Below are 14,508 nucleotides of genomic sequence, written 5' to 3' on the forward strand. Positions count from 1 at the left end.
CTGTGTGGTGGAGATGAAGAGATACCGCTCCTGGCTTACTCTCTCTGTGTGGTGGAGATGAAGAGATACCGCTCCTGGCTTACTCTCTCTGTGTGGTGGAGATGAAGAGATACCGCTCCTGGCTTACTCTCTCTGTGTGGCGAGTCACAGTGGTGGAGATAGAGGAGCGGTATCTCTTTCTCACTTCATCCATCTTCATTTAGAACTCTCAATTAGCACCATTTTGTGAAGACTGTGTCAGAAAACCACAGTCTAATAGATGTCCCTTTTTTCCTCTGTGAAAGGGCCACTACTCTCAGTGAATGCCAGAGAGTACTCCTAGTGAGAACGCAAAAAGACGGCATGTCGTTTCGTCACGTGTTCTGCTCATGAGATGAGAGGGACGAGCGTTTCCACTGGTTAAGTTGGTAGTCCCTCTTCAATCTCATCTGTCATTGATTCCAACCGCTAACTACTCACCAATCCTGGCCAGGTGGCCCTGTTCTGTGGCATGAGCTGGTGTGCTTGTTCATCTGTAAACGGAAACGCTCAGAACTCTCGTGTCATCCTGGTGGAACAGTCATTCATTATCAGTGTTCGGACAGCCCTACACCAGCAACCAGCAGCATGCATTATGTGGTTAGGTCACATTCTAAGAAGAGGAAAGATATTTTGTCCATTGGGGCAGCTGCCACTTTCTCATCTGCCGAACAAATGTAATGAGTCATTTTCTGGTGGTGCTTCTGAAACCAAATGTTGTATTTTGTGTTCTCGTTTGGTAGAGGAGGAATGGTGGTCTGTTAAAATAATACGCTTTTACCAATAGGATCTTACATGGCAAGGCAGATTTATTTAGCCACTCGTCATATGAACTCATAATGGGATTGTGTTTTGAGTGAGTGATAACGTGTGCTGTGCAGTAGTTTCTGTACTGTAGAGTTGAATGGTGCACACACAGTTGAGGTTGTGTGGCTGTCTGTTCTCCGTCACCTTTAGTGTCTGGGCTCTTTCTAGTTGTATGATATTTACAGAGAGAGGAGATGCTAGGGATTCTTAGCCTGGTATGTATTGGTTTTGTGTGTGTGAGAGAGGCCGTGTGTGCTAGAGGGATGGCAAGCTGATGAAGTGTTCTGTTCTCTGCCATTTCTTTTAAGAGTAAACTGCACAGACGGTATACTTTTATCAGAGCTTTACAAGGAAAGATGAAGGGAACAGCCTCTTAAAAGGACTGTGTCTGGAGATGATCAGGGTTTGGCGTCTCTTACCAAATATAGACTATATGGTATGTAGCATTGTCTTCCTTTATGTGGGATTCTAGATGGCTAAAGGGTAAGGCTGTTCCAAACTGAGAAATTTGACCCCTGCCTGTGCACCTCACATGTGGCTGTTCTACTCAAGCACATACTCAGACGCACGCATGCCCATTCCTTCTAACCCACCCACTGGAATCCTGAGTCCTGCTGAGTGCTTAGACTGGGCTGTGCTCCCTCCCATAACCTTGTTGTTGACTCTGTCATTGACCCCCAGGGCAGCGGAGGCGGATGAGAGGAGGCTGATTTGTGTGGGTCAGACTGAGAACTAGCTGCTTCTCTTCTGGTCTTGGGAATGGAGCCTGGAGGACTAGCTGTTCCCCAGGGGGTGCTCAGACTCACATTTAATGGCGTTTGTATGGTAGTTACCATCCCTCAGATTGGCCAGCAGTTAAACCCCAGAGAGCAGCTTAAGTAGTTTCACTTAGTCCTCAAGAGAAATGAGGCGAGGCTGTGTGAGTGTACTGGACTACTGTGTTGTGTACGTTCATGAATGTGTAAATGTGTGCCTGTACCTAACAGTATAATATGCCTGTGAATGTATGGTATGCATGCATACAGTATGCCTGACCTATGCCTCCTGTACTTCCCGCAGGCCTTTTGCATTCTGATCTCCTTGAAACAAGGAACATGTGTCAGCATGGACCCTACTGTCATTGGGTCTCCCTCTCTCATACTGTGAGGTCTCAGTGAACAAAGACCGGCTGTCCTCTTGCCCTTACTCTCTCTCTCGCTCTCTCGCTCTCCCTCCCTCCCTATAATGAAGCCTACACAATAGCATTCCTGACTTCCAGGCAGTACAGTATGCTCTTGATTCTTTTGTCTACCTACTAAGGTTATTTAACTTCCTGGATGGGAGGGATTCCTGGGCAACAGGTCCTTACATAGTCATGCTACTTCCTCTGCAGGCTTTATGCTGCCTCTCACACAATGTTGTGAATGGAGTGAATAAGAACTTCATTGACAGCCAAAGCAGTCTCTCCTCTGGCTGAGTAATCACGAATGTGACTCCGACTCGGTGATGAGGTGGCCGAGAAACGGCTGCTGAGAGACATTCTTCATCTTTGGGGACGTTTTGAAGTCATTTTTTGTTGCTGAATGTTGTGATGTAACCACAGATTGAAGTCTAGCCCATCCATTTATTATGGTCCAACGACCGAAATGAGGTCCACCCTATATAAAATGTTGCTTCTCTGTCTCGTCACACTTCAGCATAATGGCCTGCAGGTCTCCTACAAAATCAGCACACTAGCCACGGGGCAAAAACTGGTTGAATCAACATTTTTTTCACGTCATTTCATTAAAAAGTTTCAGCGTGATGACTTTGAATCAATGTGGAAAACGGATTTGAATTTGCAAAGAGTCATCAAGGTAAGGGGATTTCATCCAACCTTTACCTCAATCCAATGTCATGGGGACGTGTTGAATTCACGTCCGTTGAGAACTCTGCCAAATTATAATTAAATAAATAGACGTTGAACAGTGTCACGCCAATATGTCTAGCGTGTTAAATAATGCTTATGTGTGTGTTTTTAAACCACATGCATTTAGACCCCTTTAACAAATTGTGAGTTCTGGGGAGGATCCTTGCATAATAAAGCTGTCCAGGTTATTTTATGAATGTAGGCGGCCCTGAGCGCTGTTTGTTCCTGTGCAATGACTCCACAGGTGTTGTTTGCAGGGGGTGACTCTTGAGTTATTGACGAGGTGAACGCCAGGCAGGCTTGTGTAATCTCCTGGCGCAACACCTGAGGGAGAGTCATCCCCCGCTGTCATGGTTTCATCAAGCAGTTTCCTGTCAGGTCATATCCTGTGCTACTGTGTTTAGCGCCAGCATGCATCTCCAGGCTGGCTGGCCGCCTGGCTTGGTGGAAGGGGAAATGTGACGCACAGGACCCCACCTGCTGCCTGGGAAAAAGACTGGCATTATGGGAGTCAGACAAACCAGGGCGGTAGGTTACTCATGTGGGTTTACTGTGTATTAGGGTGTAATGGATGTCATTGCAAAGGGAATGAAAAGATTAAAGCTGCATCACAAAAAGTGTTGCTTTTTCCCCAGTTTTGACAGCTTATAGTTTGAGTTCTTTACGGTTTACTAGAAGTCGAACGCTAAGACTCTTAGGCTACTGTATATAGGGTTGTGATGGTCATGGAATTTTGGATGACTGTAATTGGCCAGCCAAATGACCATGGTCACTGTGATAACCGTTTAATATATTTATATTTTTAATTGACGTTGATTTTCTCCTCTGCTCCTGACTTCATGTGCTGCTATAGAAATAGAATGAGAACGGGCGTTCAAGTCAATACCATATCATAGATGGACTGGCGGCAATTGCGAGGAGCAAAGCAGGAAGTAAGAGCAGGCTGTGATTTGTTGATTCAACTCAACAGGATTTACAAAAAATACATTTGATTGCATGAGCCACATCAGTTAAATGAACATTCAAAATTACTATCAATTATTGCATCACCATCCCAGGCAGCCATTGCGAGTGGCAGCCATTGCGAGTTTACCCATGCCTTTCCCAAATTTACCAAGTTTATCACATTGACACACGAATGCCTGGAGGTCCTGTCTTCAGTCAGCGGTTTGTAAAAAATGTTTTTTTATTAACCTTTCTGATCTCCCCATCCCGGATCCGGGTTCGTGAATACAGACTCAAGCTCATTACCATAACGCAACGTTAACTATTCATGAAAATCGCAAATGAAATGAAATAAATATGCTAGCTCTCAAGCTTAGCCTTTTGTTAACAACACTGTCATCTCAGATTTTCAAAATATGCTTCTCAACCATTGCAAAACAAGCATTTGTGTAACAGTATTGATGGCTAACGTAGCATTTAGCATTAGCATTCAGCTGGCAACATTTACACAAAAAAACAGAAAAGCATTCAAAAAAATCATTTACCTTTGAAGAACTTCAGATGTTTTCAATGAGGAGACTCTCAGATAGCAAATGTTCAGTTTTTCCTGAAAGATTATTTGTTTAGGACAAATCGCTCCGTTTTCTGCGTCACGTTTAGCTATGAAAAAACCCCTGTATCCAGGATTGTGTAAATCTATCAGCAAGCTCATTAGCATAACACAACGTTAACTATTTATGAAAATCGCAAATGAAATGAAATAAATATGCCATCTCTCAAGCTTAGCCTTTTGTAAACAACACTGTCATCTCAGATTTTCAAAATATGCTTCTCAACCATAGGAAAACAATCATTTGTGTAAAAGTAGCTAGCTAGAGTTAGCATTTCGCGTTAGCATTTAGCGTTAGCATTAGCGTTAGCATCCAGCACGCAACATTAACAAAAACATAAAAGCCTTCAAATAAAATCATTTACCTTTGAAGAACTTCTGATGTTTTCAATGAGGATACTCTCAGTTAGATAGCAGATGCTCAGTTTTTCCAAAAAGATTCCTTGTGTATTAGAAATAGCTCCGTTTTATACATCACATTTGGCTACCAAAAAAAATCCATAAATTCAGTCCTCAAAACGCAAACTTTTTTCCAAATTAACTCCATAATATCGACTGAAAACATGGCAAACGTTTAGAATCAATCCTCAAGGTGTTTTTCACATATCTCTTCATTGATACATCGTTCTTGGACACATGCTTTCTCTCCTGAATCCCAGGAGAAAATGCCCGCACCTGAAGATTACGCACAAATTTAGACAAAGGACACCGGGCGGACCTCTGGAAAATGTAGTCTCTTATGGCCAATCTTCCAATGATATGCCTACAAATACGTCACAATGCTGCTAAGACCTTGGGCGAACGACAGAAAGTGTAGGCTCATTCCTTGCGCAATCACAGCCATATAAGGAGAGAATGGAAAAAAGAGCTTCAGAAATGCTCTGCTCTGAAATGCTCTCTCAGAAATGATGCATCATCTTGGTTTCGCCTGTAGAATGAGTTCTGGGGCACTTACAGACAAAATCTTTGCAGATTCTGAAACTTCAGTGTTTTCTTTCCAAAACTGTCAAGAATATGCATAGTCGAGCATCTTTTCGTGACAAAATATCGCGCTTAAAACGGGAACGTTTTTTATCCAAAAATGAAATAGCGCCCCTAGAGCTCTAAGAGGTTAAAACCAAAATATTTCCAAGATGGTCTCCATCCATAACCTCCAGTTCCACGGTTCTTCTGGAATTGTATGAACTGTATAACTCTGTATAACTTTTTTTTATATAGAAAGTGTTTCAAATCTCTTTAACAGTTTCCCACAACCCCTCATAAATAACATGAATCTAATGTGACATGAGGCTATTAGAGCTGGCCTCTTACACTTTCATAGATAAACAGACCGAAACGAGGATCTACAGTACCTGTTTCTATCCCCCCCAGCCTTTCCTCTCCTCCACAACAGAGAAGACCAGGCAGTCAGCGAGTTCATTACTGGAGCTCTGATAAGATCACATCCTTCCTCTAAGAGCAACGACCCTCATCGTTTCTCGGGCCCTACATCAACCTCTCAAAGATGACCTGAGCAGGCAAACGATAGTCATTTACACTCTCTTTCTCAGTACATAGCAGACACATCGAGGATCTAGTAGATTAAAGTTTACCAATCCAAGTGGGTTAGTTACTAGTGGAATGTGTTCTACTTCGATGTATTAGTTACTAGTGGAATGTGTTCTACTTCGATACATTAGTTACTAGTGGAATGTGTTCTACTTCGATGTATTATTTACTTGTGGAATGTGTTCTACTTCGATACATTAGTTACTAGTGGAATGTGTTCTACTTCGATACATTAGTTACTAGTGGAATGTGTTCTACTTAGATACATTAGTTACTAGTGGAATGTGTTCTACTTCGATGTATTAGTTACTAGTGGAATGTGTTCTACTTCGATGTATTAGTTACTAGTGGAATGTGTTCTACTTCGATACATTAGTTACTAGTGGAATGTGTTCTACTTCGATACATTAGTTACTAGTGGAATGTGTTCTACTTCGATACATTAGTTACTAGTGGAATGTGTTATACTTCGATACACTGTTTGATTTAAGTCAGAGGCATGCATGCCACCTAGACCGTAAAATCATTAATGTCCGGACGTCTTTTAAGTTGGGAGAGATACAGTGCCTTGCGAAAGTATTCGGCCCCCTTGAACTTTGCGACCTTTTGCCACATTTCAGGCTTCAAACATAAAGATATAAAACTGTATTTTCTGGTGAAGAATCAACAAGTGGGACACAATCATGAAGTGGAACAACATTTATTGGATATTTCAAACTTTTTTAACAAATCAAAAACTGAAAAATTGGGCGTGCAAAATTATTCAGCCCCCTTAAGTTAATACTTTGTAGCGCCACCTTTTGCTGCGATTACAGCTGTAAGTCGCTTGGGGTATGTCTCTATCAGTTTTGCACATCGAGAGACTGAAATGTTTTCTCATTCCTCCTTGCAAAACAGCTCGAGCTCAGTGAGGTTGGATGGAGAGCATTTGTGAACAGCAGTTTTCAGTTCTTTCCACAGATTCTCGATTGGATTCAGGTCTGGACTTTGACTTGGCCATTCTAACACCTGGATATGTTTATTTTTGAACCATTCCATTGTAGATTTTGCTTTATGTTTTGGATCATTGTCTTGTTGGAAGACAAATCTCCGTCCCAGTCTCAGGTCTTTTGCAGACTCCATCAGGTTTTCTTCCAGAATGGTCCTGTATTTGGCTCCATCCATATTCCCAGCAATTTTAACCATCTTCCCTGTCCCTGCTGAAGAAAAGCAGGCCCAAACCATGATGCTGCCACCACCATGTTTGACAGTGGGGATGGTATGTTCAGGGTGATGAGCTGTGTTGCTTTTACGCCAAACATAACGTTTTGCATTGTTGCCAAAAAGTTCGATTTTGGTTTCATCTGACCAGAGCACCTTCTTCCACATGTTTGGTGTGGCTCCCAGGTGGCTTGTGGCAAACTTTAAACGACACTTGTTATGGATATCTTTAAGAAATGGCTTTCTTCTTGCCACTCTTCCATAAAGGCCAGATTTGTGCAATATACAACTGATTGTTGTCCTATGGACAGAGTCTCCCACCTCAGCTGTAGATCTCTGCAGTTCATCCAGAGTGATCATGGGCCTCTTGGCTGCATCTCTGATCAGTCTTCTCCTTGTATGAGCTGAAAGTTTAGAGGGACGGCCAGGTCTTGGTAGATTTGCAGTGGTCTGATACTCCTTCCATTTCAATATTATCGCTTGCACAGTGCTCCTTGGGATGTTTAAAGCTTGGGAAATCTTTTTGTATCCAAATCCGGCTTTAAACTTCTTCACAACAGTATCTCGGACCTGCCTGGTGTGTTCCTTGTTCTTCATGATGCTCTCTGCGCTTTTAACGGACCTCTGAGACCATCACAGTGCAGGTGCATTTATACGGAGACTTGATTACACACAGGTCGATTTGTATTTATCATTAGTCATTTAGGTCAACATTGGATCATTCAGAGATCCTCACTGAACTTCTGGAGAGAGTTTGCTGCACTGAAAGTAAAGGGGCTGAATAATTTTGCACGCCCAATTTTTCAGTTTTTGATTTGTTAAAAAAGTTTGAAATATCCAATAAATGTCGTTCCACTTCATGATTGTGTCTCACTTGTTGTTGATTCTTCACAAAAAATACAGTTTTATATCTTTATGTTTGAAGCCTGAAATGTGGCTAAAGGTCGCAAAGTTCAAGGGGGCCGAATACTTTTGCAAGGCACTGCATAAGGACATGCTTCCATCCTTCTCGGATCAAACAGGCCAGCACACACAGCATGTGTAGAGGGCCTGTCTGTCTGTACAGGGCATGTGTAGAGGGCCAGCCTGTCTGTCTGTACAGGGCATGTGTAGAGAGCCTGCCTGTCTGTCTGTACAGGGCATGTGTAGAGAGCCAGCCTGTCTGTCTGTACAGGGCATGTGTAGAGAGCCAGCCTGTCTGTCTGTACAGGGCATGTGTAGAGAGCCAGCCTGTCTGTCTGTCTTGTACAGGACATGTGTAGAGAGCCAGCCTGTCTGTCTGTCTGTACAGGGCATGTGTAGAGGGCCTGCCTGTCTGTCTGTACAGGACATGTGTAGAGAGCCAGCCTGTCTGTCTGTACAGGGCATGTGTAGGGGGCCTGCCTGTACAGGGCATGTGTAGGGGGCCTGCCTGTCTGTACACACACAATTGTAGTGCCCTGTCTGTTTCTCTGTCCCTGGAGTGTTTGCCTGGTCTATTCTGGGCCCAGCTGATAAGTGGCCAGTGTTGTAAAGAGAGAGAGAATGTCTGTTTTATGTAACCAAGGTTAGATAAGACACCATAGGGACCGAACACAATGCTATATGAAATAATACAGCAGGATTTTATTGCGTAGTTTCATAATTTCATGGCAATCATTTCCTGTTTTGATGTTGCTTTTCAGGCATGATCAGGCCTCACCCTTTTCGTCTGATTTTCTGTGATAAGAGAGCTGAACAAATAGAGTTGAATGGAACGTTTGAGATGAATTTATGCGTACTGTTTGTTTTAAGAAAGTTGTTCTAAGGCGCATAAATAAAAAGACTGATACAGATTAGATGTCTTCGGAGTCACTGGGAGTCTGTCTGTGTATTCTACCCTCCAGTGCGTGGAGGTTAAATACACTAAGCTATGCTCAATATATCACAGAATTCCCTAGTCCTGACTCCTGGGATTCTCTACTGTTTATTATCCTGTTACAGTAAATGAATGCATGCGTGTATGTTTATTTTACTTCCATTTCATCGTGTACGTCTGGTTCTGTGTGTCTTCACAGCTGACCGATGGGGGCAAGGCAGCCAAAGCCAGAATGAGTGTGGGAGATGTAGTTCTGTCGATCGACGGCATCGCCACCAACAGCATGAACCACCTGGAGGCCCAGAACAAGATCAAAGCCTGCACAGACGACCTCAACCTCACCCTGCAGAAGTAAGAGGCTGCGCGCGCGCGCACACACACACACACCTTATCGTTCACTTAAGAATGAACTGCTATTTAACAGCAGTGCAAGTTCAGCACAGAGAACGGAGTGCTGCGCCAGCCTGCTGTTTCACTCCTTCCCCTGGGTTTTGCTGTACTGTGTACTCTCCTAGTTTATATAAGATCACGGTAAGTGCTGTAGCGTGTCTTATTTTGAGCTTCGCAGAGTTTGCATGCGACTTTGTTGATTCTGTCTGAAACTCTGTATTTAAGGCACATTTCAGGGACTTGTAAAATACGATTATGTGAATGCTTTACGGTAAAAACCTGACTAGTTATCCCTCACTGGGCCATTTAGCCAAATGGAACACCACATACATTAAGCAGTAACCGGTCATTACCATGTCAGAGGAGAACTTGGACCATGTCCCATGTGTGTTTATTTCTCTATCCACCAAATAAACAAATATAGTCTTCCATGGTTGAGAGATGATTTGAACCTGCTGGTACTTTAAACACTCCCTGAGGTTGGTTGGGTTTGCCTGCTCTGTTTATGCATTACGTACGTGCCCTGTCATTGTCCCCGAGGCCCTCTCAAGAATGCAGGGATGTCATGACGACGCTGTTGAGATTCAGTACTCGGGCGTGTTTTAGCTTACGCGTTATGTATCCCTTTGTTTATGTGTCTCTCGACAAGCACACTATAACCTGATGCTGTGTGTGTGAAGTACTACAGCTGGAAACACTCAGTGTGTGATTTACTCCGTCTTAAACACACTCAGTGGGTGACGAGGTTAGGCCAGATCAATTGAGTGGCCCTGGATGGAGATAAAGATGGACACTGTTGTCCCAATGACAATTAGGGGCATTCATCAGAACAAGGTCAAAGGTGTCTCTGAAAATATTCGTATACATTTTTATTTATAAGAATCCATTTGGGGGAAAAAAGCAAACCTGCGGAACAGGAAGTGGGAGTACACCCCTGACCTTTGACCCTGGTAGGAGGCAGTCATGGAAGGCCAGGATAAGTTTAAATCGGGCTTATAGACTACCTCTCATTGAATAGCTCAATGGCTTTGCATGGGGGTAGTGTACAATGGAGGGCAAGCGCCATGGCAAATGTTCCCTCGATAAGGACAAATGTACGGTATGTGCATTTAGGACATGGTGGATCTGATTCAGTCAAATCAAGCAGAGGGAACAGAGAGACATGTCTGAACTTTATGCCGTCACAGTGGAATTCCTCATCAAGGTTTCACACACGCTTTTCATGGCTGTCAAGCTGTTTTGGCGGGAAACCTGCGGAAGCCATCAGATCAGACAGATGTCTGTTGTCAAAGACCTTGGGCTTTAGAGGTCCCTTTGTGGTACTTCAGCACTGTTCTAGCTGTCACCGCAGCAACCCACCTAGAACATGACTGCACTGGGCCATGCGTTCTGAGGAGTGACACAGTCGATAATTGTCAGAAAGCACAGCGCTGCCAAGGCTGGCTCTGCCCGGGTTAAATTGATCCCCCTGTGAGGAAAGCTTCTAATGAAAGCTCATAAAATACCCGCTACTGTGATCCAACCTCCAAAGGAAGCAGGGAATACTAGACACAGCATCGGTTTAGTGTACATTTGAATACATTCTCTGTAGAGCTGTAACAGCAGTTCAGTGCTGCTTAAACAGTTTTCCATCTCCATTTGCAAGGAGGCCAATGGATACCTTGTAATCCCCCATTACAATACTATTCCTTATAGGTGATTTGAATAAGGCAAATTAAAATGTGAGGAAATGATTTGTCTGCTTTGCTCTCAATCAATGATTTGTCAAAGACATCAAACACTTTGGTCAATCCTTTAATAAGACAGGCAATTCATTCCGGCATCTCACAATCACATACAGCTTGGTCCTAATAGATTCAGTTCTGTTTGATTCTGCTTTGGAAACACTTTTCTGAAATCAATCTTAGCTGTGGCTCTTGTACAGCCACTAAGGAAAGCAGTGTTGAGCGGAGGGTTTATTCCTTCTTATTCATTGTTTGTGAAAAGCATTAGCCCAAGTGTTCCGCTGTCCCGTAGAGGTGTTGAGCCCTGGGAAAACACCTCCACAGGTCCGCCGCCCAAGCTGGAAAAGCTGTTGAAAGAGCAGCACAGCGGCTGGTTCACGTGTCCTCTCATTCTGCCACCACAACACTAGATTAAGGAGCCTTTTCCCACTGATGGAAAAGAAAATAGGCCTAGAATTAGACCCCATCTCACAGCTGTCTGTAATCTAGCAAGTGTAATAAATGCACAATGAAACATCAAACACTCAGGCCATGCTAGACGATGATGACACACATGAGATTCAGCGATGTAGCGAATCCTCATGCTTCATTTCTGTGTTGGCAAGGACATGCGTTTTTGTGATTTGAAATAATACATTTAAGTACATGGCAAATCTAAGCCTTATAGAGGGTAGCATGTTCGGGGACATGCATACTGAAAAGTGAAGGGAGCTCTACCATTGGAAATATGGAAATGAGACCGTTTTCTGTTAGCCGTTTTTTAGATAGTGTAAACAGCCAGGCATTTCAAGCACGGTTTCCTTGTCAGCCATGTTGTTTAATCATGGTACGGTATGTGCTCTCTGGCAGCGTGGATGCAACGCTCAACATTTCCATCTCTCCCCGACCCTCCTGTTCCTCCCTCCCGTCTCCCAAACCAAAATGTGTACCTCTTCTGGTCAATTCAGCAATGTGAGAAGAATGCGTTGATTTCCATCAAATCATTTTAGACCGCATTTCCTTCCTGACTATATTTTCTTAATGTTGGTTTCCAGGCAGGGAGGATGGACTGCCTTTGCTGAAAAAAAACTCAGTTGAGAATGGCGCCAGGAGGGGTTGGTACAGGAGGAGAGGTTTAGTTACCCATTATTAGGTCTTGTTTTCAATTTCGAGAAAAAGGCACCCCTTGCATTTTCTCAGTGCTTCACTTTGTTTGTGATGTTACATGCGTCTTTAGTGAGCAGAACCGCCACAGCTCTAGCTTCCAGCTGCAGATCTGTCTCAACGCAACTCACTACACGTACCCGTGTGGGATTTCTGAATGTGATTACTGTTGACTGATGTGATAAGAGTATTATGGATATTAACGTAACCGTGGCAATGCGCTAAGATTGATTAACGTGTGTCAAACCAGGCCGTGTGATGTCATACAGTCGCGGTTGATATTCTGTGAGCAGAAAAAGGTACACATCAACATTCGTGAGTCATTGCTCTACGAATGAGTCTGGGACTATTTGGTGAAAGCATGTTTAGCAAGGGGACAGATAATTGGGTTTAAAGTGTGATCCAATTTGTTGTGCTGCCTTTGATCAAAGGCTGTTCAGATCTGAGTTGATGAGATGGGCTAGTTTGAGTGAAGACACAGAAGTTAACCAGTTTTTCTTCTGACAGACAAACCAGTACCAGCCACATTGCTGCTTAGGCTGTGGTTCATTCAAATGTCAACTGAAATTAGATGTTGAACTCATCATGGCTCTGCTCAAGGGGGAGCCTACAGCTGACTAAAGCTTCCTCTTTAGTGTCTATAGCTTACACTACACTCTTTAAAAATAATTGTTCCAAAAAGGTTCTTCGGCTGTCCCCATAAGATAGTCATTTTTGGTTCCAGGTAGAAGTCCCATTTTTTGGGGGGTTCCAGGTAGAAGTCCCATTTTTTGGGGGGTTCCAGGTAGAAGTCCCATTTTTTGGGGGGGTTCCAGGTAGAAGTCCCATTTTTTGGGGGTTCCAGGTAGAAGTCCCATTTTTTTGGGGTTCCAGGTAGAAGTCCCATTTTTTTGGGGTTCCAGGTAGGAGTCCCATTTTTTTGGGGTTCCAGGTAGAAGTCCCATTTTTTTGGGGTTCCAGGTAGAGGTCCATTTTTGGGTAAAGGTTTCTACCTGGAACCAAAAATGGTTCTTCAAAGGGTTCTCCTATTGGGACAGCTGAAGAACCCTTTTCAGGTTCTAGATAGCACCATTTTATTTTAATATTTTTCTAAGAGTTTAGTAAAGAACTCTTTTCATCCTATGCTGGAGAAACCACAACTTTATGATTCACCAGTTCTTTTCTGCCAGGATTATTATATCCATCACTCACAGCCTCCCTATGACACTGCTCACTGCTGCTTACCAGTCTCCCCCACAGTAACACCCCCTGAGCCACAGAGCAGCACACGCTAACTAGGGATGCTAGGCTACAATGCGGTTTTGATTAGCAGACTTTACGAGGTGATAGGGACTGGGTATCCAAGAAAGATTGAATGTCTTGGCCCATGCTAGCAGTTCATGTCCGTGTCTCGAGGGTTGGAAAAAATAGTATTTCCACTTGCCAGCAAAGTGATGGAGAACATGCACAGACCTACTGTAGCCGTAGTATGACTGAGGGTAATTGTAGGTACGCTACAGTAGGATTATGCATGATTTTCCCCTTTTTAGATTGACTGGTTACATTTGGAAACCACCCAATTTTAAGTTGTGGTATTCTTCTCTCAGAAATTCCTCAGAACAGAAAAACTGTTTTTCCATCCACGCTTGGGCCATTAGCAACTGAAAAGCATCTTCATAAACACAAACTGGCCAATTTGAGCCTAATGTGTGCTATGATTGTAATGACAACCAGTCACTTTACAACATGTCTTTTCCTCTTTGCTTTTATGGAAATGTCTTCCCAGGTTAACACAGTGAGTTTTGCCAGGAGGGTGTGGGAAAGAGCATGAGGAAACTGCTGTGTATTTGTCAAACACCGCTCCTTCTGATAATGTGGCTGCCGCACCTGGGTCCGAAACCTCAAAAGACAAAAACAAAACGGGATGTCAGAAACCCAACAGATCCTCTCATGTTCTCTAAAGGTATGCAAGACGGCTTCCCCAGCTTGAGAAGGCGCGTAGAGAAAGATAATAATTTCACAATTTGTAAACTTGAATCTCTTGGGCTGAGTTCTAACAGTGCCCAGGACTGTCAGTACAGGCTGGCCTCTCTCATCAGCTTACTGTAGCTCACAACACAGACCAGAGAAACAGGCATGCCCACTGGAGACTAAGTGGAATTGACATTTACCAACGTAAAAACAGAGGTGCAACATATCAAAGCACAGTGTCTTTTTCCTCTTTTTGGTTCACACAATTGTTTTTTTCTATCCGTCTTTGCTTTCCTTGAGCTCAGATGTCAGTGAAATGTTTTTTTAAAAAAGGAGACAAAATAGAAATACAGTTTGAGACATCAGTAGAGCAGCAATGGAGACCAAATATTTTTGTCTCTGTCAATTGACTTCTACTGGCCTGTGGGTAGTGTCCTTAGCCTTCGTG

General features: G+C 43.4%; 1 protein-coding gene across 9 annotated transcripts in view; it reads left to right on the forward strand.

Annotated features, from left to right (window-relative positions):
• The window catches only part of pdlim5b (PDZ and LIM domain 5b), a 72,372-nt gene that overhangs the window by 34,602 nt on the left and 23,262 nt on the right, over positions 1 to 14,508 (forward strand). For all 9 annotated transcript variants that reach the window (XM_036977447.2, XM_021602764.3, XM_036977448.2 and 6 more), the window contains exon 3: positions 9,053 to 9,204. In XM_036977447.2, the coding sequence (XP_036833342.2) occupies positions 9,053 to 9,204 (152 nt within the window). The remainder of the gene's footprint in view (positions 1 to 9,052; positions 9,205 to 14,508) is intronic.

Source organism: Oncorhynchus mykiss, chromosome 5 (assembly GCF_057628025.1).
Source record: "Oncorhynchus mykiss isolate SJ-2025 chromosome 5, ASM5762802v1, whole genome shotgun sequence".
NCBI lineage: Eukaryota > Metazoa > Chordata > Actinopteri > Salmoniformes > Salmonidae > Oncorhynchus > Oncorhynchus mykiss.